We start from the raw sequence: 26,806 nt of genomic DNA, 5'->3' as shown, positions 1-26,806 counted from the left end.
CATAATGTTAGTTTTTACAATATTCTCGATGAGAGAGTTCTTGTTCAAATACAATTTCAAAAGATACAAGGATGACTGCAGGCCCCCGCTGTCAGGTCCATCAAGACAAGGTCATCCGCGTACTCCATCCACTGTACGGGGGTAGTCCCTAATTTAGGGAGAGACGAGATGGAATTCGCAATTGATCCTCCCAAGTCAGATTAATAGAAATTGAAGAGTTTTGGTGCAGAATACAGCCTTATTTAAGGGCGTTCAATGTGGAGATCATATCAGGTGACCACATCCCTTCCTGCTCTCTCCTTCATACACATCTCAAAGATCACTGGCCTTGTCACGTGCCACACACTTCTATCCTCTTTTGGATTCCATGAACCTTGCCTCCAGTGCCTCATAAATGAATACACATACAATCAACACACAGGGGCGCGGCCCTAACCACAGGTGAGGGGGTGGCAGGCAATTTGGCAGCAACGGACCATGATTTAGATGTATTTCAAAAAAGGTAGCAGGCACTCCTCTCCAGAAAGAACATGGCATGATAACCTGTTCTGAGATGAGAGTTTGCAGCACACGCTTTTTGCTCACTGTACCTTTCACAAATGGGAAATACCCATTTGCATATCAGTCTTTGTCCCGGCAGAATGGAATCGGGACTGAGCCCCCCCTTACCCCCCGCCGTAGAGAAGACACGCAGTATGGATGGCCCTTTGTTCCATTCATACTGTGCCTCTCTCTGGCGGCCCAGGTAAAAGCCGGGGGAAAACGATGTTTATAAATTGAGGGACAGATGCAAAGCAAGAGGCTCTCGTTTGCATCTGTCCCTCAATGTCAAAAAATCGTTTTGGTTTGGTGTATTTGTACATCTGTGCACCCCTCTTGGCAAAAGGGGTGCTCAGATGTAGAGGTACACCAAACCCAAAGCGATTTTTAGAAATGGAGGCACTTTGCATCTGTGTGTAGGTAAAATGCAGAATTATCACATAGAACCCAGTATGGACCTTGCCATAGTGTTCTTGTTCAGTGTAATAGCATTCAATGGGACAGTACTTGCAGGACTGCTGTAACTCTAATGGTTCAGAGATATTTGGCTTCGATAGAGACAGTTACAGCACATCTCAGCAGGGCTGTGTAATCTATATGAGCCAGCAATTTCCAGCAGAGCTGACACATTTGAAATGGGGCAATGCTGCTACTCCTCAGTTAGCTCGCTATACTCTTGATGGGGTAGTACTGCTGTTTCCCAGCAGGGCTTCTATAATTGTTGAATCTTCTCAGTGATAATACTATGCTTTTGTTGAAGCGATGCTAGTTCATCTTAGTGGGGCTGCTATACTTTTGTTGAGGCAATGCTAGTTCATCTTAGTGGGGCTGCTATACTTTTGATGCGGCAATGCTAGTTCACCTTAGTGGGGCTGCTATACTTTTGTTGAGGCAATGCTAGTTCATCTTAGTGGGGCTGCTATACTTTTGTTGAGGCAATGCTAGTTCATCTTAGTGGGGCTGCTATACTTTTGATGAGACAATGCTAGTTCATCTTAGTGGGGCTGCTATACATGTAATGAGGCAATGCTAGTTCATCTTAGTGGACTGCTATACTTTTGATGAGGCAATGCTAGTTCATCTTAGCGGGGCTGCTACACTTTTGATGGGGCAATGCAAGTTCATTTTAGCGGGGCTGCTATACTTTTGATGAGGCGATGCTAGTTCATGTTAGCAGGGCTGCTATACTTTTGTTGAGGCAATGCTAGTGGGGCTGCTATACTTTTGTTGAGGCAATGCTAGTTCATCTTAGTGGGGCTGCTATACTTTTGATGAGGCAATGCTAGTTCATCTTAGTGGGGCTGCTATACTTTTGTTGAGGCAATGCTAGTTCATCTTAGTGGGGCTGCTATACTTTTGATGAGGCAATGCTAGTTCATCTTAGTGGGGCTGCAATACTTTTGTTGAGGCAATGCTAGTTCATCTTAGTGGGGCTGCTATACTTTTGATGAGGCAATGCTAGTTCATCTTAGTGGGGCTGCTATACTTTTTTTTATTTTTTATTTGGTAGATTAGTTTGTTACACACCTTTCACCATATTTGACTTTTCTTACATCATTACAACAATCCATATTACAGATTTAAAACAGCATTTGAAGCAGATATTTACATCCATAATTTCAAGACTCTAAATATCAAAGGCTTTTGTTCTCCCATTATCAAAGCAGTCCATCATTCCTCTATGCTGAGAGACATTGCTGAGAGACATCGCATCCGAAGAGATATGTTGCCACCGGGGATGCTATACTTTTATGGGAACACATCAGCACTTCTCAGTTGTGTTGCTACACTCTTATTGACAAGGGCCCAGCACTTCTCAGCAGATGTATTTATTTTTAATTTTAATTGGTTATTTATAATGCGCGTAATACCCATAGGCTTCTAAGTACAGACCGAGGGATCGAACCTGTGTTGCGCAGACCGAGGGATCGAACCCGTGTTTCTCTGTGTCGTCTTGCTTCCAAGGTGAGCACGTTGCCCCTGAGCTATCCTCCCGAGACTCTAAAGATCTGAAGTACATTTAATGATACAGAACCAGAACTATTGATCAAGTCTGACATCATTTTCATCATCATCAGAATAACTGAACACTGTCATGGTTATACAAGAGCTAATATATTTAAAGGAATGGAGTTACACAGAATGTAGCAGTACTTTTCAATAACCCAAAGTGCTTAAGCATAGGTACTGTGAAAATACTACACTTCTCACCGTTGGGACAGTACTGCCACTTCTCACAGAGGCTTCTACACCTTTTATGGGGCAGCACTGATCCAGCCTACTGGACAGCTTCACTTTTAATGTCACTTCTCAATAGGGCTGCTATACCTCAATAGGAAATGACCAGCAATACCCCACAGGGAATTGCATACACTTGATGCCACCGAAGCAGTACTTCCACCCACCACAGCTGCTTTATTTTTAATGGCACAGTGCGTGTACTTCTCAGCCACTCTGCTTTACATTTAAACAGACCAAATTGTCATTTCTCAGCAGGACTGCAACACTATACCATTGTGCTCTTTGTGTTGAGTGCTTCTTCACCACCAATGTGGATTCATGGCACTCTCCCAGTGTCTAAATAGTAGATCTGGCTACATTCAATTGGCAATATGCATGTCCCAAGCTGCCTGCTGTCCATAAACTGTAGCTCAGGATGTTGGAAGCCGTCATGGGGCAAGGGATAGAAAGCTTGAGCCTGTGAGATAGCAGAATCAGCAGGGTTTTAAAACCTGCTCACTCATTCTGGTGTGAAGGGCCATGGGACAAAATGAGCCTGATCCCACATACAGGGGGTTGTTACCACTTTATCTCTCCTGATTGAACAAATGAGCTCTCTCATTACATTACATTACATTACAGGATATTTATATAGCGCATTATAGACCCTCAGGCATGAAGGCGCAGACAACAAAAAAAGGACAGAAAGGGCCCCTAGTGCCCAAGAATGAAATAGATGGAACTAGAGTTATAAATCAATAGAGGAAGGTTTTAAGAGCCCTCATAAATTTAACAAGGCAACCAAAAGTGCGCAGATAATCTGGCAGATTATTCCATAGACTTGGTGCCTTAAATGCAAAGGCCCCATGTGCTGCCTTAGATGTCCTGGCTCTAGGTTGTTCCAAACTGTTTTTTGAATCTGACCTTAAAGATCTCCTGATAGCTTTGTCTGGGATATAACATTGAAGGTACAAAGGCATCATCAACATTCGACACTTAAAAATAAATACCAATGTTCGAAATGTAATTCTGGATTTCACTGGCAACCAGTGAAGACCTCGCCTAGCCTCTGTAACGTGCTCGCATCTACAGAGGCCGACTACCACTCTCACAGCCCAGTTCTGGACCACCTGTAGTCTCTGAATGACCCCCTTACTGGATCCCAGCAAAAGACTGCAACAATAGTCCAGCGTGGCCCCTATTATTTCCCTGGCAATAGTTTCAGCACTTTTTTGGGAGATAAGAGGCCTGAAATGTGACAACAGTTTTACATAGTATACTGCTGAAGATACCACATAGGACACATGCGCTTTCATATTAAGGGCTTGATCTAGTATAACACCCAGTATTTCAGTTTTGGGGAGAGGGTTAATGATGTCATCCCCTAATTTAAAGGCACTGTAGGATGGTTTTAACATTTTAAATTCTCAGACACAAGTTATCACCCCTGCACACACATTTAATGAATAAGATATGGATCTATAGATCGAGAAAACTGGAGTGAGAATTCAGGGTGTTTAACAGAAATATCATTGTCTTCCCAGATGGGAGACTGACTCCATTAATATACATGGGGTCACTGAGATGGCCAAGAGTGAAACTGTACGTTCAGTTGTGAGATTACCAGCAACGGTTGATACTATGCTCCAAGGAGTGAGGTGCCCACTCAATATATCACACTGCTTAAAGGTGTGAGACCCATCCTGAATGCTTGCCCAAAGAGCCTTGGCCAGAGTTTCACACTGAAGAAGTGAGCATGTGATCCGGGGTCTGCAGCCCACACACACGCATGGGATTCCCAGGCTCCCACTTGCGAGATTTGCACCAAATTAGTGAGATTATGCTCCAAGGTAGGAGGCACACGCACAGTCTTTGCTCTGACATTTGACACACTCACAGGATGGGATGGCATTTCGTTCTCCCATCCTAGTTGTATTGCTCTGCTTTTTGAGGGCTACTACAACCTGGATGATTATAGAGAGGTGGAGTAGGGGCAGTGATGGCCTGCTGGAACGCAACTCGAAGGCTGAAACCTCCGTCTTACTTGACTTTAGTATATGCAGTGCATGCTAGCTAATGTTTCCACTGTTCTGCGCCTCCTCCTCCCCCATTGCACCAAGTTTGTGACTACATGCAAATGCGGTCATATAACTGCCGGTGATGTCACTTCCTATATTTGGGCACCCCCTAGGAAATTCATAAGTCGGCTCCCCTGCTCACCAGTAACTCATAAAACACCATATCCACTCGCCAAAGGACCCAAACCCCCATACAGGTAAGATACAGAGCAATAAGCACAGGTAAAGAGCACAGCTCACCCGTTTACTGCAGGCGGCCGCAGCAAGTTCTCAACAGTCACATACGAACATAAAGAGCTACATGCCAGGGTCGTGTGTCCCCTAAACCACAGGAGATACACACCAGCCCCTGGTGCTTATGAAATGTTTCCCTAAGATTCATGGATTCGGGGTCTCAGCTCCTTGAGGGGGGTGATAATGGGTGATAATGCCAGAAGGCACATGGATAGGACCTAGACACCATAGCACTCAACACAGATTCCACCATAAAGTGACCCCTTATGCCGGCTCTGACGGTCACTCCCTCCACTGTGGCCAACTTACCCTCAGCGCTTTTTCACTCTCCCAGATTTTCAAGAACAGCTTCTTCCCCACCGCCCTCAATCCACCACTCACTCGCTCTCGCCTCACGTCAATGAAGAGCACCGACTGCACATCAAGGTAGACCTCAGCCCTGCTCCCAAAGCGGTTCTTTCTGCTCTCTCCTCCCAGCTAGACCTCGCGTTGGGGTGTACCCCCCTTGTTTTGCCCACACTTCCAGCAGGCATTTGAGTCCTGGCCTTAAACATCCATTGCTGTGTCCAGGGTAATCCATAGCACAGTTTGAGTCAGTCTGACCTATGGATGGTTAATCTCAGCTTTCCACAGCAATGTCAAACCCCAACTCCTCATTCAAGTCATCAGCCGAATGTCTGTTCACTTGCTTCTGGTGCTAACCTGAGACCCCCTGGGACCACAGATGGCAGATGCTTCTCCTCTACCGTCTCATCGCATCTGAAGGGCAGGGTTCCCCAAAACATTTGCTGTTTAATCAAGCAGGAAGGCAGGACAGAGTGTGAAGGGCTGTACCCTGCCCCTTATTCCTAACATTAGGATTATAGTTACCTTGTTCCAGGAACTCGGGATGCTGGAGGTACCCAGAATTGCATGAACGATCTTATAAATAAATCGCACCCATTTGGAAAGGTTTTGCCCCTGTGCATTTGCTGGAATTTCATCCAAGCCTGCTTCTGGGGCGAGAAGATGCAAGATTCAAGTCACACCTTATCACTGAGAAGGGCGCGCTTAGCTGTCTGAGCAGCTTAGCTGTCTGAGCCGCTTAGCTGTCTGAGCCGCTTAGCTGTCTGAGCAGCAATATGCCTCTGTCAGTCTATTTATCTGGTAAATGCATGTTGATCCCCACCCTCAGGTGTGCCTTCTGTCAAACTCTTGCTTGGTTTTCTCCAACAAAGGTTCTCCCTTTTGCCAGCTAATAGTTTCCATACTGTTGTGTGTGTGTTCTATGTACTACCCAGAGATCTATAGACATGTTTTAACTGCACCCAGAATATGGTGATCTGGGCATAACCAGATAGTGTTGTGACAGCTTCAATCCCGGCCTAAACTGAAGATCTGCCCTTCCTGCTCTGAAGAATTGCCCAGCATGAGACACTGCAAAGCAGTCCAGGTCCGACTCGAAACGTGATAGGTCAAACCTACCAGAGTATACAGTGGTCTAAGGTTTCTGCTCTGGGGAAAGCAACGTTTCCATGCCTATAGGAACCATTTCACAAGCACATCAAGTTAGCGGTAAAGTCTCACTGGTGTGTCAACACTCGGTGTGTGCAGTAGAAGGAGCATCTTAATGGCACTTCATTTTCCCAATAGAGTTAGTCCTGCACTTTTCCATTTCTCAATGTCCTTCTTAGGGAAGTAAAACGCGGATCTACATTACCTGGGTGATTACCCCCGCCTTCATTCTTCACTCATATGGTGCACAGTAGGAATGCTCTACCGGAAATATCACCCACGTGATAACCCTGCCTGCAATCTTCACTCATGTGGAACCCTTAGGAATGCTCTACCGAAAATGTCACCCACGTGATAATCCCGTCTGCATTCTTTACTCATGTGGAGCACTGTAGGAATGCTCTACCGAAAATGTCACCCGGGTGATAACCCCCGCCTTCCTTCTTCACTCATGTGGAGCACTGTAGGAATGCTCTACTGGAAATATCCCCCCAGGTGATAACCCTGCCTTCATTCTTCACTCATCTGGTGCACTTTAGGAATGCTCTACCGGAAATGTCACCCGGGTGATAACCCTGCCTTCATTCTTCACTTATGTGGTGCACTGTAGGAATGCTGTACCAGAAATATCACACACATGATAATCCCGCCTTCATTCTTCACTCATGTGGAGCACTGTAGGAATGCTCTACCTGAAACATCACCCAGGTGATAACCCCGCCTGCATTCTTCACTCATGTGGTGCACTGTAGGAATGCTCTACTGGAAATGTCACCTGGGTGATAACCCCCGCCTTCATTCTTTACTCATGTGGTGCACTGTAGAAATGCTCTACTGGAAATATCCCCCAGGTGATAACCCCGCCTGCATTCTTCACTCATGTGGTGCACTGTAGTAATGCTCTACCTGAAACATCACCTAGGTGATAACCCCGCCTGCATTCTTCACTCATGTGGTGCACTGTAGGAATGCTCTACTGGAAATGTCACCTGGGTGATAACCCCCGCCTTCATTCTTTACTCATGTGGTGCACTGTAGAAATGCTCTACTGGAAATATCCCCCAGGTGATAACCCCGCCTGCATTCTTCACTCATGTGGTGCACTGTAGTAATGCTCTACCTGAAACATCACCTAGGTGATAACCCCGCCTGCATTCTTCACTCATGTGTTGCACTGAAGGAATGCTCTACCGGAAATGTCACCTGAGTGATAACCCCCACCTTCATTCTTTACTCATGTGGTGCACTGTAGGAATGCTCTACCGGAAATATCCCCTAGGTGATAACCTGCATTCTTCACTCATGTGGTGCACTGTAGGAATGCTCTACTGGAAATGTCACCCGGGTGATAATTCTTTACTCATGGGGAGCACTGTAGGAATGCTCTACCGGAAATATCACCCATGTGATAACCCTACCTGCATTCTTCACTCATGTGGTGCACTGTAGGAATGCTCTACCGGAAATATCACCCATGTGATAACCCTCCCTGCATTCTTCACTCATGTGGAGCACTGTAGGAATGATTTACCGAAAATGTCACCCAGGTGATAACCACCGCCTTCATTCTTCACTCATGTGGAGCACTGTAGGAATACTCTACCGGAAATATCACCCAGCTGATAACCCTGCCTGCATTCTTCACTCATGTGGTGCACTGTAGGAATGCTTTACTGAAAATATCATCCAGGTGATAACCCTGCCTGCATTCTTCACTCATGTGGTGCACTGTAGGAATGCTCTACCAGAAATATCACCCAGCTGATAACCCTGCCTGCATTCTTCACTCATGTGGTGCACTGTAGGAATGTTTTACCGGAAATATCACCAACCTGATAACCCTGCCTGCATTCTTCACTCATGTGGTGCACTGTAGGAATGCTCTACCAGAAATATCACCCAGCTGATAACCCTGCCTGCATTCTTCACTCATGTGGTGCACTGTAGGAATGTTTTTCGTGAAATATCACCCACGTGATAACCCTGCCTGCATTCTTCACTCATGTGGTGCACTGTAGGAATGCTCTACCAGAAATATCACCCAGCTGATAACCCTGCCTGCATTCTTCACTCATGTGGTGCACTGTAGGAATGTTTTACCGGAAATATCACCAACCTGATAACCCTGCCTTCATTCTTCACTTATGTGGTGCACTGTAGGAATGCTGTACCAGAAATATCACACACATGATAATCCCGCCTTCATTCTTCACTCATGTGGAGCACTGTAGGAATGCTCTACTGGAAATATCCCCCCAGGTGATAACCCTGCCTTCATTCTTCACTCATCTGGTGCACTTTAGGAATGCTCTACCGGAAATGTCACCCGGGTGATAACCCTGCCTTCATTCTTCACTTATGTGGTGCACTGTAGGAATGCTGTACCAGAAATATCACACACATGATAATCCCGCCTTCATTCTTCACTCATGTGGAGCACTGTAGGAATGCTCTACCTGAAACATCACCCAGGTGATAACCCCGCCTGCATTCTTCACTCATGTGGTGCACTGTAGGAATGCTCTACTGGAAATGTCACCTGGGTGATAACCCCCGCCTTCATTCTTTACTCATGTGGTGCACTGTAGAAATGCTCTACTGGAAATATCCCCCAGGTGATAACCCCGCCTGCATTCTTCACTCATGTGGTGCACTGTAGTAATGCTCTACCTGAAACATCACCTAGGTGATAACCCCGCCTGCATTCTTCACTCATGTGGTGCACTGTAGGAATGCTCTACTGGAAATGTCACCTGGGTGATAACCCCCGCCTTCATTCTTTACTCATGTGGTGCACTGTAGAAATGCTCTACTGGAAATATCCCCCAGGTGATAACCCCGCCTGCATTCTTCACTCATGTGGTGCACTGTAGTAATGCTCTACCTGAAACATCACCTAGGTGATAACCCCGCCTGCATTCTTCACTCATGTGTTGCACTGAAGGAATGCTCTACCGGAAATGTCACCTGAGTGATAACCCCCACCTTCATTCTTTACTCATGTGGTGCACTGTAGGAATGCTCTACCGGAAATATCCCCTAGGTGATAACCTGCATTCTTCACTCATGTGGTGCACTGTAGGAATGCTCTACTGGAAATGTCACCCGGGTGATAATTCTTTACTCATGGGGAGCACTGTAGGAATGCTCTACCGGAAATATCACCCATGTGATAACCCTACCTGCATTCTTCACTCATGTGGTGCACTGTAGGAATGCTCTACCGGAAATATCACCCATGTGATAACCCTCCCTGCATTCTTCACTCATGTGGAGCACTGTAGGAATGATTTACCGAAAATGTCACCCAGGTGATAACCACCGCCTTCATTCTTCACTCATGTGGAGCACTGTAGGAATACTCTACCGGAAATATCACCCAGCTGATAACCCTGCCTGCATTCTTCACTCATGTGGTGCACTGTAGGAATGCTTTACTGAAAATATCATCCAGGTGATAACCCTGCCTGCATTCTTCACTCATGTGGTGCACTGTAGGAATGCTCTACCAGAAATATCACCCAGCTGATAACCCTGCCTGCATTCTTCACTCATGTGGTGCACTGTAGGAATGTTTTACCGGAAATATCACCAACCTGATAACCCTGCCTGCATTCTTCACTCATGTGGTGCACTGTAGGAATGCTCTACCAGAAATATCACCCAGCTGATAACCCTGCCTGCATTCTTCACTCATGTGGTGCACTGTAGGAATGTTTTTCGTGAAATATCACCCACGTGATAACCCTGCCTGCATTCTTCACTCATGTGGTGCACTGTAGGAATGCTCTACCAGAAATATCACCCAGCTGATAACCCTGCCTGCATTCTTCACTCATGTGGTGCACTGTAGGAATGTTTTACCGGAAATATCACCAACCTGATAACCCTGCCTGCATTTTTCACTCATGTGGTGCACTGTAGGAATGCTCTACCGGAAATATCACCCACATGATAACCCTGCCTGCATTCTCCACTTATGTGCAGTACAGTATGAATGCTCTACCTACAATATTGTGGCTTTATGTACACGTTCCACAGGAAACACCAGGCGGTAATGGCCTGCAGCCCCAGTTAATGTCCTGAACAAAACCATTTTAGAAAGCAGGTTTAGGGTGCTTAATAACTGTAAAAAATAAATAAATATTTATATGGTCCTGGTGTCCTCTCTCTCCTCCAGCTTCTGCCTGGGCTGTCTGCACGAACCACATTGCTTTTGCTTCTTAGTGTGTCTGCTCCTCTCTCCCATGACCTGCACCTGAGGGGGCTTTTTAAGCCTCTCTGTGTCCCTCAGGTGTGAGTCATTTGCATTAACAATCTGACCTTTTCAGCCCTCTTCCCTGTCCTAGTACTGGGGGAATTATGGGACATGAAGTCCCTAACAAGAAAGTTAGATTTTATCATTTCTTCTGCTTTACAATAAGCCATTAGAAGAGTTGGCTTTTGGGGAAAGTTGAATAAGGAGCTTTCCCATTCCTCCTGACCTGTTTCCCCCACCCCTCATGTGATCCTCCCACAGAACACGACCCCAGGGTCGGGATCAGAAAGCGTCTGCATTTCCCCGGCCTCATGAGGAGTGTCTCAGGGAAGGATTTCTGTGGGAATCATTACAGCCTCATCCCAATATGTGAAGCATAGGCCTATGAATAAAGGTGGACATTTATTGTTTTAAAATGTACTTTTATTGCACTCTAAAGGTATAATAGCATTAATTGTTATTTTATGACTGCAAGAAGGGCTGTTTCATCTGATGTATATGTGCAAGGTTAACCTTGTTTAACTAATTCACATTAAATAAAATAAAAGAATCACATGCATGACTGTAATAGTAAGTGTCAGGTGTAAACATGTTTCATGTACATGCCTGCCTTTGTGTTTCAGACGTCCATTCAGTGGTGATGACTGCCCAGATCGTGGTGTTCCTTTTCCTAATATTTACTACCAATGATGCCATCCGGACCACGCTAGAGGTAGGACACGGCTCTTTAAGTGCCATACGTATGAACGCATTATATATCATATAATGGAAATCCGAGGCAGTCTGGGAAACACGGGAGCCCCTGGAACACATGTGTGCTTCCGTGGCCATGATGGGCAGGACTACTTTGGCACACGTTCAGGCTATGATCTGTAATGCCGGGGGTGGAGGGGGTCTGTGCTGTGTTTGCATTAGAGAAGATATCATTGATATTTCTTAAGTGGTGGGGAAGGGTGAAGGCATACAGTGTGGGGGGAGGGGTAGTATTGGGGGAGTTTCAGTGGAAAGGGGTGTTAGGGAGAATTCTCCAAATGTGCTAATTTCCCTTACCTTTTGAGACCCCCAGCAACTTTGCTGGATTTCTAGGATTTGATTTTCTACCTGGAACCTTTTTTTCCCACTCTTCCATGTACTTTTGGCTTTACTAGTTTTTTTTTATTTACTGACACAGCACACACTATCTTCCTATAGAGTGCTGGATGGGTTGCCTAGCTTCCCCTGAGTCAAAACACTCATGTAACAGTAAAATATTACCCTTTCCTACTTTAAATGGCTGGTGGCAGTGGTTTAGATCAACTACCGTGATTTTTTCCCGACCGCTAACAACGGTAGCTAAAAATCAGGCTCCGTTCATCTTTTTTCGCCATTTCGCCATTTCTTTTAGGAAAATCCTTCTTGTGTTTGTCTCTGCGCACCAAACCAGGGTTGATCCCTTTGTTCGTTGGCCTTTGGCGGGCTTCAGTGCTCGTGTCAAGTTTGCTCGTGTGGGTGGACGGTCATTCTCAGCTGCAGCGGCCCTGTTGTGGAATGCCAATCCTCTGTCCTTGCGAGGACCATTACTCTTTCTGCCGGACCTTGAAGACCTATCTCTTCACGTGTGTAATCGCACATGGGCTTTAATGAACTGTGGGATTGTTGATTTAAATCAAGCATATACATACGTGATGGTGCTGAGTCCTTGAGTCACTTCATGTTTTACTGTTTTTGTCGACGGTTAGGCTTTTCTACCGTCTGAATCCAGTGACCTGCGACATCCTCTGGACCACTTGAATGGCTACAAGGTCATGGCCTCTCATCAATAAATTACATTTAAGATTATCCAAGGGAGTGTAAGGAGTCGCCTGTCAGAGAAACTTACACAAAAGCCAATTTTACAAACTAGATCTGAGGGCACTTAACAAGAATGTTATTCCGGATACATTTCTATTACCAGAAGTCAACGAGTTGGTAGCGGAAGTGTCAGTGGCAAGAATGTTTTCTGTGATTGGTCTTAAGTTAGCTTACCATCAAATTTGCTTGCATGATAGCTAAATGGATTTGATCACCTTTGTTACACCATTTGGTCTAGGCAGATGGAAAAGGATGCTGTTTGGGTTAATGTTGGCATTAATTTTGTTTCAGAGGGTGATGCAAAAGCTGATATGGGAAAACAAAGGGGTAATGTGTTAGCAGGATGACATAGAGATTTGGGGTAAAGATCAAGGTGAGCACGACAGGTGTTTAAAGGAATTCCTGAGGACTTTATAAGAAGCAGGACTAAACATTTCTTGAATGGGGATTTACCGGGTCCTCCAAGGTTTCTTTGCGAAGTGTACATTTCAGAAAGAAACTGCAGAATATCTCGGGGCATGTTTGTTTGGAACGAGGTTTGAGGCCAAAACATGACTCAATTGAGGCAATGGTAAATTGAAGCCGCCAACAAATAAGGGAGAGATTGCATCTTTCCTTGGGTTTATTAAGTATTACAGAAAGTTCATTAGAAACTTAGCAGATAAGACAAAAAAACACAAGGTACATAACAAAAAAAGTTTGGTTCATTTGGAGAGAGCTCTGCAAAAAAGAATTCAGTTGTGTCAAACAGAGTTTAGTAGAGGCACCAGTGGCAGCAGGTTTCAGGTACGCGTTGCAAGGATAGTTATATATAGATGCTACTGAAAACTGGGTAGGATGTGTCTTAAAGCAACTTCATAAATCAGGCATGCAGATGGTGGCTTTCGCGCCTCGCACCGTAAGGGATGCGGAAAGGAGATATTCAGTATCGAAAGGGAAGCCCTGGCTTGTGTGTCAGGAATTGAAAGGTGCAAACAATACGTGTGGGCAGACCCTTTACAATATCTATGGATCACAAGACGTTGGTGTCAACATTTGCAAAAAAGGACTTGATGGGATATCGAAAATGATAGCAGAGTGGATCACTGCCATGCCAGGGTTACATTTTGAAATAGATTTATTTATTTTATTTCATTTATTTTAATTGTTATAAAGCGCCACACGCCCGTGGGCCTCAGAGCGCACATAACTGCCAGATTACATACAAGGTGATCAAAATGTGGTTGCAAAAATGGCCGCTTAGCTCCGGCGCTTCTGTACCCCCTTCGACCCTTTTATATAATGTGGGCAAAAGCAAGACTTCATCTGAACACAGACATAAGGATATCGCGGGCAGAACAAGCCTGGAAAGGTCCTCTGAAATATTGGACTCCATGGGCAAATGCAGATCCCAAAACATTAGGGAAAAGTGCTGGCGGCACACTGACTGGGAAAGTGACAGCTGTCAGGGTGAAAGCTTATCGGAGGTGCAAAGGTCTGGTGAAATTGCAGCGTGATCCCGGGAACACTGGAGAGGAAAGAGTAGATCCCAGAGCGGCTGTGTGCACACAGGTAAACACGCCGGAGGAGGGAATAGCATGAGCACAGAGTGGCAGGAACAGGGTGGCAGTGCTGCATGGCTGAAGGAGAATGTCACATAGACCTATGGCAGTCAGCTAGCCATAAGCATGGCAATAGAAAGAGGACTATCTCTAACAATGGATGTGATGGGATAGGCACAACGCAAGGAGCAGTAATAACGAGGGCATGAGAAGGGGAGAATGCCCATGAAATAAGCAACATTACATACAGAGCTGTGATGAGATTAATGGGAGAAGCACATCGCTTGGCAAAAGAAGGAGCAAGACAGAAAGAAACAGGGAAGGGAAGGGCTGGTTCCATTCTGAGTTAAATAAAAGTGGAGCGTGCAGAAAAAAGGCGAGGAAACACAGTGCACGGAAAAAGCCTTCACCCAAAGGGCGATGGAGAGCAAGGCGCCAGACGGCAGCGCCCCTTCACAGGAGGTAATGAAATGAAACCAGATATTGCCGTAACTTACTAGGATCAATAAGGTAGTGGCGGGTCTGGATATGAGAGTTGGAAAAGTGGAAGAAGTGTTAGACAAGGTCTTTACTCTGCAAGCCCAAGTGGTGGAGCTGCACACTTCTAGCAACGAGCTGGAGGACAGGTGCCAGCGCTGCAAACTCTTTTTTTTCTGTTTTCAGGAAGCAGTAAAGGGAGCTGATCCATTGACCTTTTTGAAAACTTGGATACTGGCCAATGTGCAAATAGAGATCGCCAGGAAGCGAGAAATGCAAAGAGCACAAAGGGTGCAAAGGACGAATGGAAGTAATTCACACGCACACCTCGACCGATGATTGCATGTTTCCTGGGATACCCACGTGTGCGCAAAATATTATTGGAGACCAAAAATAATATCTCACCAGACTTTTCCAAAGAGACACTGGAAATACGATAGAGACCCGTCATGAGAAAATGATACTTAAGTTATGGGAAATAGTAAGCCGAGGCGGCCTACCGGTACTCTCGGCTTACTATTTCCACCGCCCTATATCCCGGTAATAGCGGGATAAAACGGGTGGCGGCGGAACGATAAGTTTGAATTACCTTGGAGTCCCACAGGACTCCATGGGAATGGGAAAACTGAAGCACAGCTAGCAACGGTGACGGCGCATCAGTGAATTATCTGCCAGTAGTTCACAGCCCATAGCGGCAGGTTCGGAGTAAGCCGGTACAGAAAGGGTGTCGGTAACACTTATTTCCAAACTGGCTCACTTACAATGAAGGTCATGGACTGCTAGAGCCGGTCAGGTCGATAGTCATAAATGCAGCCATCAGAATGATGGTGCTTCTTGCAGGACTTGGAAACACAAGCAATAGACACATCACAACCAAATAAGGAGGAAGGATGAGGGGTGGACGAACGCCAACACGAAGGACAACAAGGAAGAAGGAAAGATGTGACACTGGAGAGGAACCAAGGAGCACCAAGGAAACTGATGAATGAGAAGCAGCAGTCGAGGGAAGGAAAGCTCCAGGATAGCAAGTGGGAAAAATCACGATCCCCGCTGAAGAACCAGAAACAAGATATGCTGGTTAACATGGACTGCATAGAAGACTGGAGGAGCACCCTAGGTGAATATGGGGTGATGGATAGACAGGTAGACACATTACTGCTAGATTAATTAAGAGGATCGGAGCAGAACAAAGGCGATAGATTACCCAGGAGCAAATAGCGTTGTGAAAAGTGTTCAGATAATCGTTAACTAGGGACACTTTGTATGTATACAAAGGTGGGGGGAATACGGAAGCAGAGAGGCCGGAATTAAAGGGCTGGTTACCACACGGAAGAAAGTTGGTGAGAGGTTGGGAGCTCAAAATCTGGGAGGAATCCCGGTTTCGCACTTATAGGGCTAATAACTAAGTGCTGTCTCTATGTATTTCCAGAGAGCATATTCAAACATATAACAAACGAGATAGAGACCAAGTATTGACAGTTCAGGGTACTAAGAGATTCTAAGTTAATCAATCTGTATAAATAAAATATATTTATTGTGTTACAAAAAAACAAGTGCAATTAAACTATAAAACATACATCTATTAAAATAACAAAGCACTGGGGATAATACAATATATTGCAACAGTCTGCAAAGGTGAAATCGATGTTGTACAGATACAAAGTTGTCAGTTTCTTCAACAAGTAGTAGATTTCTGGTTCAGATAGCTAGAAACTCAGAGTTCAAATTGATGTTGTATACTCTAATCCGTCTTCTGCCTGTGTATTAGTCCACAGGTTATAGGCTCAACATGTTTCTGTTCTTTTCTATCAAATAGTCAACATTCTTCAGGGGTTTCTACCCAATTCACTTTCTATTGCTGTCTTTGCAATTAACACTTGGCTTTGATGAGTGTTATACATTCTTTTGACCTGCACTCGTTCTGTAGGGGCAAACAACACTGGTATCAGTTGTTGGGAGGACTTTGCTCTGGTCCCTCCTCGTTCCTACACTCTGGCTGGTGCGATCTTTGACTCCTCTCTCTCCTTCTCTTCTCACATCATAGAACTTTGCCAAGAAGGACCACTTCTAGCTGCACCTCCTCAGAGGCATTCTCTCTTTCCTCAACTTTCCACATAAACTCAATGTTTCCAGAGCTCGGGTTCTCTTCAGGCTGGACTACTGCAACAGCCTCTTCCGCAATCTGCCTAAATCCTCCCTTCGCCTCCTTCAACTAATACAGAATAGGACTGCAAGACTTATCCTTGGCCTCAAGCCCAGGAACTGCATCTCTCCTGCCCTAAAACCTCTCCACTGGCTTGATGAGCACACCTCTATGATAAAGTGCCGGTGTTAACTAATTTGATACCATTAAGGAAGGCGAAGTATGACCTAAACGTGCTGTTCACACAAAAAGCTGAACATGCCCTAATGAAATTAAAAGCCACTCACTATGAACAAGGAGAGAATGCAGGACGAGTGTGGGCGACTCATCTGATGCAAAGGAAAGAGCAAGTAGCAATCACTCTCACAAAAGATGCAGAGATGGGGGAACACGCTATAGACCCAGATAAGAGATTCTATGAGCATTTTTGTATGACAGAAGCCCCCATACCCAAAAGGAGGAAGAATGCTTCATGAATGTCACACATCTTCCAACAATGGGACAGGGAGCTAGAGATATGTTGGGGGGGGGGTCCATTCTTAGTGGAGGAGGTAAAGGCCCCATAAAAGAGATGATGGCAAATGAGGCACCAGGGGAAGATGGCTTTCCTATAGAATTTTATGAAGTGAGAGGCAGTAAATCGGCAGAAATGTTGACGTTGCTCTACAACGAAGCACACATTAAAGGTGTGTTAGACCTGGAATTCAATAGAGCGTTAATAACAGTATTACTAAAACCAAGGCAGGACCCCACAAGTTGTGCAAGCTACCGACTAATATCTCTGATCAACATAGATGTCAGGATTATGGCAAAAGTGCTGGCAACAAGACTAAGGTGAGTGATAGCGAAATTAGTTCATAAGACTCAAGTAGAGTATATGCCAGGCCATTCAGCCAGGGATGAGATGAGGCTTCTACTACACATGCTTTGGCAGGAAGAGATGGCAAACCAGGGGTAGCGCTTTCTCTAGATGCAGAGAAAGCGTTCGGCAGAGTTGAGTGGGGATTTCTGTTTCGAACCTTGGAAAAACGTGACATGGGAGAAGGTTCCCTAGGGAAAGTCAGGCTGTTATACGTTGGTCCAAGTACAAGTGTAAATACATGAGGGCGTATCTCAAAAATATTCTGGATCATCAGAGGGACAAGGCAGGGTTGCCCACTGTCACTACTACTGTTCACAGTAGCCTTAGGACCTCTCTCTATGGCAAGTTGGGAGAACAGAAATGTAACAGGGATACAGACGCCAGTGGGTGAAATGAAGGCCCTTCTGTACACTCATGCTAAAAGGTTGACGTTAAGTAACCCGGACCCCGCTATACATGCACTGACAAAAGTGATACAGGCTTTCTCCACCTGCTCTGGGTACAAGATAAATTGGGATAAATGTGAGGTGATGCCTTTAAATGCCAACACCTCCATAGAGGATATGCCCAATCAAACATTCAGATGGGTGGATAGGGGCAAGCAATATTTAGGGGTATACCTAAATAGAGGTCTCGTGGACATAGTCATGGACAACACAGAAAAGACGTGGAACAAGCTCTTGCTAGACATGGCTAGGTGGGCATCGCTGAATGTGTCCATATGGGGGAGAGTGCTGCAAATTGTAAAAATGATGATTGTGTTCAGTAGGCTGCCTCTGAAAATCCCACCTCTTTCGACCCGAAGGATTTTACGGGGATAAAGTGTTTGTGTGGGTCAGTTTACGACCGAGGCTTAAGTTCGAGAAACCTTATGCCCCTATCAAAGCAGGTGGTCTTAATTTACCAAATGTAGAACTATATCACTTAGCACAAGAGCTCTCTCAGGTGACAGCATTCTTTAAAGAAACAGGAAACGAGCCACACTGGGTTGGAGTGGAGCACGGTACAGGGCAGAAGACGGGGGCGGCGAGGATATATGGTGAGAATAGAGAAAGCAGGAAATGATCGGATTCTGAGAACCACTGTCGCAGCAGCATGGGAAGGAGGGCAAGCTCTGGCTAAGGTAGATAGTCTCCGGCACAAGGAAGCCCCATTATGGAACATTAAAGCCATACCAATAGGAGAGAAGGGTTTAGCATATCCTTTAGAGTAGCCTCCTTTCTCGGGAGGATAGTTCAGGGGCAACGCGCTCGCCTTGGAAGCAAGACGACGCGGAGCAACACAGGTTTGATCCCCAGGTCCGTGCTTTGAAACCTCTGGTTATTAAGCGTGTTATAAATAACCAATTATTAATCATTATAGCCAAGGGGATACGCTGTGTGGGGATATAGCAGAGCAGAGTATGCCGCTCACCTATAACACGATGGTTGCATGAAAAAAAAACTATGCTTATCAGATGGGTGGAAGTGCGTGCAAATAGTGCACTGCATCCACACAATGCAGACACAAGCAGAGACTGCCTGGGAATTGTACACAGCACTAAGGGACTCTATGTACAAGGGAAGTACCAGGGAAGGAATAACAGAAGGATGGCAGAGGATGCTCAACACGCAGTCAGATGAGGAATCAGTCAGCAGCATCCTTCAGAACCATGCAAAGGCATGCAGAGAGGTGAGGCTCCATTTGAGGCAGTGCAGAATATTGCAAGGGTGGTACTGTACTCCCAAAAAAAGATGCAAACTGTGGGCATTAAACAACAAGCAGAGAGTTGGAGGTGCAGCAAGCAAAACGCTGATCTTCTACATATAGTATGGGCCTTCAATAAGCTAAAGAGCTACTGGGCCGCCAAGTACAGCGGACACTGGGCAAGGAAATAGCTTTGCCTCCTGAGCTTTGCATACTCCAAGATATGATGAAGATCAGAGGCCCAGCCAGAACCCACCAAAGGGAAACAACGGCTCAATGCAGCTTTGATGGTGTCTAAGCAGGGGATCATGTGTTTATGGGGCACCCAAGTGTACCTCGGCTGAAAGCATGGGAGACAGGCTTAGTACAGGCATCGGCATAGCATGCAAGATAGTGAGGACGTGTTTATATGAATATGGGGTGCCAGTCTAATGCACATTGAGTGGCACACTTGAGAGTCAGAGTAGTGTCCCTTAGAGGTTCATCCTGTAGATGTGTAAGTAAGGAAGAGAACACCTCATCTAGGTGCATCCTGTGTGCTATACTCAAGCTCAGAAATAGGGACCAACCTGCGGCTGTCAGGATATCATGTGTGTAATTGCTTTGTATGCTTACTCTTTGTACTTCGTTTAGAACTGCTCCAGCATTTGACCAAGACAGCATCTAGCATTTGTTGGTTTATTCACTGATTCTAGTACCATTGAGTTGCACCGGGTGGAGAGGGGTGTGTAGGAGAGCCCAGGAGGTACTGGATGCAGCATAAGGTGAAATACGCAGGAAAGAACCTGTCAGTGAGGGGTGCATAATGGTACAGATATGACTGTAAAGACATGACGATCATGCCATATGCTGGTTGGTGACTTATGTTTGTGATTTAATACCCAGGGGAGAGAGAGTGAATCAATGGATGGTGTTGTAAATTATTTTCTCTGTTGACAATGTTGTTTTTTTAAACTTTGTTTTAATAAAAATCATAAATCCTAAAAAAAGAAGAAAAATAAGAAAAAGCATGGTTGGACAGTAGTGAGGCAGAAAAAAACTATGTATGTAAGTAGAGGTAGGCGAAGAGTTAAGAATGAGCTAGGAAAGGAGGAATCCGGATGGTCAGGGGAGAGTGTGAAGTACTGCCCCAGGGGATGGGACGCCTGGTCATGGAAATAGTCCATGAGAGGAATTGTGGTCTGAGTAAAACCAAGGGGTTGATTAGGGCAGATCACTGGTGGAGTGGAATGGATGCAGATCTAGAGAGAAAGTTGAGGGGTTGTGAGAGTTGTAGAGTTAGTGAAACAAATCTACAGATAAGGCAACCGCCCATGACAAAGGCGGAGGCACCAGAGGCAGTTGAAGTGGATTTATTAGGTACTCTTAGTGTGAGAGGAGCTCAAGGAAGTTGCATTGCTGTGGTGATTGACATGTTGTCATCATGGCCAGAAGTGTGTGTTATGAGAGACATTCATACTAGGATGATAGTCACATTTTAGGGTCTGTAGTTTGGAGAGAAGGGTTTCCACAGAAGGTGAGCTCAGATAATGCTCTGCAATTTGTGTCTAGGGAATTTGAAGAGTTTTTGGAGGAGAATGGTGCACAACATGTAACAACCATTTTGTATCACCTCAAGGGGAATGCGTTAGTGGAGTGCTTTAATCACACCTAATGGATGTTGTCAGGATAGCAACTGCCACGGGTGGTGAATGGACCAGGGCGTTCATGTAACGAGTACTCCAATGCAGGATGGTGGGTGTCACATGAAGTGATAGGACCATGGCCCTTCGAGAGTTTGAGGCGCAGAAAGACCAGTACCAGGAGGTGCCCAGGATAGACGAAGAGAGCAGTGGATGAAAGTGAGACATGGATATGGGAAAGAATGAGGAGAAGAGAATAACAATCACAGATGAGGTACGACAGATTGAATTGTGTAAAGGACACATGCCTTCCTCAATGCAACATAGAAAGGCTAATGTTAGAGAGAAGTGTCCAGAAAGAAAGGCCAACATAGTCAGGAGAAATGGATTAGCAGAGGATCTGGGAAACTGGGAATCTTTGAGACTGGAAAATGGGATGATGTAGAACAAGGAAAGGGTGGCAAGTATGTCGAGAATGGAGAGGGGGATGAGAAGATGAAGGAGTGAGAGTGTAAATAACCCGCCCTTGATATCCGTAAAGGACAGGAGGTGTGTTCTGAGTTGAACCTGTGTATAGTTTAAAGGATTGAAGCAACATTTAAGTAGTGCTATGGAACCACAATGGCAGGACGGTTCTAATGGAAGATGGAAATGCAGAAATAAAGAATGTTTGGATTCAAAAAGCTGACGAAGGTTGGAGATGCTAAGGAGCTTGGAAGGAGCAGTTAAAACTGGGGCTGCTGTATTCTGTTAACTACAATACAAGAAGGTTTGTCATACCCAAATAGCCTCCTGCCAGCTTAATACTCTGCACACGTCATTGCTATGTGATTGCTTTTGAAACATGTTGGAGCTATACTTTTTCCTAAAATAAACATGCAGAATATATACATTGGCTTCAGAAAAAGGACTTACTTCATGTCTACTTCATATATTAAACGTCATGTGTAAATATGTGTAGTTGTAGTAACTGTGTCCTATTCAGAGAAATAGATGTTATGCCCGTAAAGTCTGTGCTGATTAGTCAACATGCTATTGAGGTAGATTTGGCTGTTATTTGTGCCCAATTGCACTTTAAATATGTTCCCATTGCTGCCCATCCTGTAATCAGTGTGCTCGCTGTATAGCTAAGGATGCAGAGATTTGTAGATAAAAAGAAATGATTGTGAAGATGTTGTGTTATGCTGATTTATGTCACGCGCCGCTACCACCCCGGGGCAGTCCCCAGGTGCGCACGCGGCTCTGCAAGAAAGAGGACAGGGTTGTATAGTGAGGTTAGAGGGCTAGGATAGGGCCAGGACCGGGAGAAATTGGTGTCTGTGTGTGTTGGGTTGCAGGTGGGCTGATCGTGTGCACTGGCTTGGTGTATGCGTAAGGGTGCGGCCCAATGCCTGGCGTGATTGTTGTAAGTGAATGTGTGTGTGTGTGTGTGTGTGTGTTTAATGTGTTACATTGGCTGGTATTTAAGGTCATGGTTGTGAGCACTGGCTTGTTGTGTACATAGGGGTACGGTCCAGTGCCTGGGGTTGTTTTTGTATGCAAGAATTATGTTGGGTGTGTGTTTGTGTGCAGTTTGCCTAGCAATGGGTGTGCATAGTACAAGGAAGTTGTGCAAAACAGGAGCAGGAGTGAGGTGGTTAATACATTGGGTGCACTCAAAGTTCTTCTAGGTGGCTAATCTTCACAAATCTGGATGTGACATAAGGCGAGTCTTCACAAATCTGGATGTGACATAAGGCAATCTTCACAATTCTATCAAATGTGACACGTCTAATTTTCACAATTCTATCTAAATGTGATGCATGGCTAAGCTTCATAATTCTATCTAAAAGTGACATGTGGCAAATCTTCACAATTCTTTTTAAATGCGACACATTGCTAATCAACCCAAAATGTTTGTTCTAACACATTTCCTACCCCCAAAATACATCTGGGGGCAAGAGATTTCTACCCACAAAATACATCTAAATCCTGCATAATGTCTGCCCCTTAGTATACATGAAGGTACATGTAGGTGCAACACATTTATTTCCACAATTCAGTACAATGGCTAAATATGAATATGAAGCTTATCACACTGGCTGACTGTGGAGGATAGCAGGATTCAGCACAGAGCCTAACTATGAAGCTTATCACACTGGCTGACTATGGAGGATAGCAGAATTCAGCACAGAGGCTAACTATGAAGCTTATCACACTGGCTGACTATGGAGGGTAGCAGAATTAAGCTTATCACACTGGCTGACTGTGGAGGATAGCAGGATTCAGCACAGAGGCTAACTATGATGCTTATCACACTGGGTGACTATGGAGGATAGCATAATTAGGCTTATCACACTGGCTGACTGTGGAGGATAGCAGGATTCAGCACAGAGGCTAACTATGAAGCTTATCACACTGGCTGACTATGGGGGATAGCAGAATTAAGCTTATCACACTGGCTGACTGTGGAGGATAGCAGAATTCAGCACAGAGGCTAACTATGAAGCTTATCACACTGGCTGACTATGGAGGATAGCAGAATTAAGCTTATCACACTGGCTGACTGTGGAGGATAGCAGAATTCAGCACAGAGGCTAACTATGAAGCTTATCACACTGGCTGACTATGGAGGATAGCAAAATTCAGCACAGAGGCTAACTATGAAGCTTATCAAACTGGCTGACTATGGAGGATAGCAGAATTAAGCTTATAACACTGGCTGACTGTGGAGGATAGCAGAATTCAGCACAGAGGCTAACTATGAAGCTTTTCACACTGGCTGACTATGGAGGATAGCAGAATTAAGCTTATCACACTGGCTGACTGTGGAGGATAGCAGAATTCACCACAGAGGCTAACTATGAAGCTTATCACACTGGCTGACTATGGAGGATAGCAGAATTCAGCACAGAGGCTAACTATGAAGCTTATCACACTGGCTGACTATGGAGGATAGCAGAATTAAGCTTATCACACTCACACTGGCTGACTATGGAGGATAGCAGAATTAGGCTTATCATACTGGCTGACTGTGGAAGATAGCAGAATTCAGCACAGAGGCTAACTATGAAGCTTATCACACTGGCTGACTATGGAGTATAGCAGAATTAAGCTTATCACACTGGCTGACTGTGGAAGATAGCAGAATTCAGCACAGAGGCTAACTATGAAGCTTATCACACTGGCTGACTGTGGAGGATAGCAGAATTCAGTACAGAGGCTAACTATAAAGCTTATCACACTGGCTGACTATGGAGGATAGCAGAATTAAGCTTATCACACTGGCTGACTAAGGAGGATAGCAGAATTCAGCACAGAGGCTAACTATGAAGCTTATCACACTGGCTGACTATGGAGGATAGCAGAATTCAGCACAGAGGCTAACTATGAAGCTTATCACACTGGCTGACTATGGAGGATAGCAGAATTCAGCACAGAGGCTAACTATGAAGCTTATCACACTGGCTGACTATGGAGGATAGCAGAATTAAGCTTATCACACTGTCTGACTGTGGAGGATAGCAGAATTCAGCACAGAGGCTAACTATGAAGCTTATCACACTGGCTGACTATGGAGGATAGCAGAATTAAGCTTATCACACTGGCTGACTGTGGAGGATAGCAGAATTCAGCACAGAGGCTAACTATGAAGCTTATCACACTGGCTGACTATGGGGGATAGCAGAATTAAGCTTATCACACTGGCTGACTGTGGAGGATAGCAGAATTCAGCACAGAGGCTAGCTATGAAGCTAGTCACACTGGCTGACTATGGAGGATAGCAGAATTAAGCTTATCACACTGGCTGACTGTGGAGGATAGCAGAATTCAGCACAGAGGCTAACTATGAAGCTTATCACACTGGCTGACTATGGAGGATAGCTGAATTAAGCTTATCACACTGGCTGACTGTGGAGGATAGCAGAATTCAGCACAGAGGCTAACTATGAAGATTATCACACTGGCTGACTATGGAGTATAGCAAAATTAAGCTTATCACACTGGCTGACTGTGGAGGATAGCATAATACAGCACAGAGGCTAACTATGAAGCTTATCACACTGGCTGACTATGGAGGATGGCAGAATTAAGCTTATCACACTGGCTGACTGTGGAGGATAGCATAATTCAGCACAGAGGCTAACTATGAAGCTTATCATACTGGCTGACTGTGGAGGATAGCAGAATTCAGCACAGAGGCTAACTATGAAGCTTATCACACTGGCTGACTATGGAGGATAGCAGAATTAAGCTTATCACACTGGCTGACTAAGGAGGATAGCAGAATTCAGCACAGAGGCTAACTATGAAGCTTATCACACTGGCTGACTATGGAGGATAGCAGAATTAAGCTTATCACACTGGCTGACTGTGGAGGATAGCATAATTCAGCACAGAGGCTAACTATGAAGCTTATCACACTGGCTGACTATGGAGGATAGCAGAATTAAGCTTATCACACTGGCTGACTGTGGAGGATAGCATCATTCAGCACAGAGGCTAACTATGAAGCTTATCACACTGGCTGACTATGTAGGATAGCAGAATTCAGCACAGAGGCTAACTTTACAAGCATTGTTTACATAGCAGTGATAGTGTAAGAATGGCTGGGCTTCTGGAACTCAGCAATTGTAATGCTTCCCGCCCGTATCACCCCATGAAGGTTGTTATAGAGCATCGCAATGTTCAACACAAACTAGTTATGGGGCAGAACATAATTTCTAACTATAGGGTGCAGCGCAGAGCAGTTAAATCTCAGAGCACTGCAGGGGAGAATAAAGGCTATACTTACAGTTTGGATGTGCAGTATGTCTACGGTATGTAAGTTAGGCTCCATATAGAGAATAGGTAACCTAAACACTAAGAATGAGTGCCAAAATGTCTACCTTACACAATTAGGATAGATAATAATAGGTAATACAAGTGATAGGGTCTTAATGTAGCACAGTAATGGCTGTCCTCCCTGCCCACACCACACTTACCTTATCAATCACTGCTGGTTGACTGTGGCAGGCTTCCCAGTTGAACACAGGAAAACACAGAGTGGAGCTGCTTCTTAGGGAGCTGCCCTTTGCCTTGTGGCCCCTAGCTGAGGGCTGCCCGGGCAAGGCTCATCTGGGAGGACCTTTAAAAAGGGTTCTCCAGACATATTGTAAAAACATATTATACACATTTGTGCCATTCACTCACTTCAAGAGACAGACCCTGATGGGTATCTCCTGCCTCCTTGGATGTATTTCACGTCTCCCACCACAAATGTCACACGAGTGTTAGAACAATAGCACAAGTTGTGCTGAGGGATTCTCTGCTTCTCCCTGGCCCCAAGTACACATGCACAGTCTCCACAAATCATGACATGTTATCTTGTGTTATGATTCCCTGAGCAGTTCACTTAATTCAAAAGTTCAACAGTCACTGATAGGTATCTCCTGCCGCCCTGAATACTTCCAACTTTCTTGCATCACAAGTGTGACATCACTGTCAACACAATATCACAAGCTGCGCTCTGGAATCCTATGTTCCTCTCTGCATGCAATTGTTGCCTAATGGCACATGTTCCATTAAATCCACTCAAGACAGAAACTGATACCTTGCTATCTGCTGGCTACTTAAATTTCTGTAACCTCCTCACACACTGAGTGACACTTGAGCATGTCAACAACAGCACAAGGTACACTGAGGTATTCTCTGCTCCTACCCACTCCTGAGTGTCACCCGAGGGCACCAGTACAGTTCCTGCAATTCAAGAAATGCTATCTTGCATCATGATTCCCTTATTGTCTTCATCCAAGTGTCAACCAGTGGCAGCTCTGCAGTTCACTCAAATCAAGAGGTGCAA

The 26,806-nt window shown here is 45.1% G+C and overlaps 1 protein-coding gene across 3 annotated transcripts in view; it reads left to right on the top strand.

Annotated features, from left to right (window-relative positions):
• Nucleotides 1-26,806, top strand: part of LOC138491102 (probable cation-transporting ATPase 13A4) — a 995,403-nt gene that overhangs the window by 924,452 nt on the left and 44,145 nt on the right. For all 3 annotated transcript variants that reach the window (XM_069617423.1, XM_069617421.1, XM_069617422.1), the window contains one exon: nt 11,448-11,536. In XM_069617423.1, the coding sequence (XP_069473524.1) occupies nt 11,448-11,536 (89 nt within the window). The remainder of the gene's footprint in view (nt 1-11,447; nt 11,537-26,806) is intronic.

The sequence above is a fragment of the Ambystoma mexicanum genome, chromosome 10 (genome assembly GCF_040938575.1).
Source record: "Ambystoma mexicanum isolate Mex_15411 chromosome 10, UKY_AmexF1_1, whole genome shotgun sequence".
Classification (NCBI taxonomy): domain Eukaryota; kingdom Metazoa; phylum Chordata; class Amphibia; order Caudata; family Ambystomatidae; genus Ambystoma; species Ambystoma mexicanum.
The sequence above is the reverse complement of the archived record's forward strand: the minus strand, read 5'-3'. Positions and strand labels throughout refer to the sequence as shown.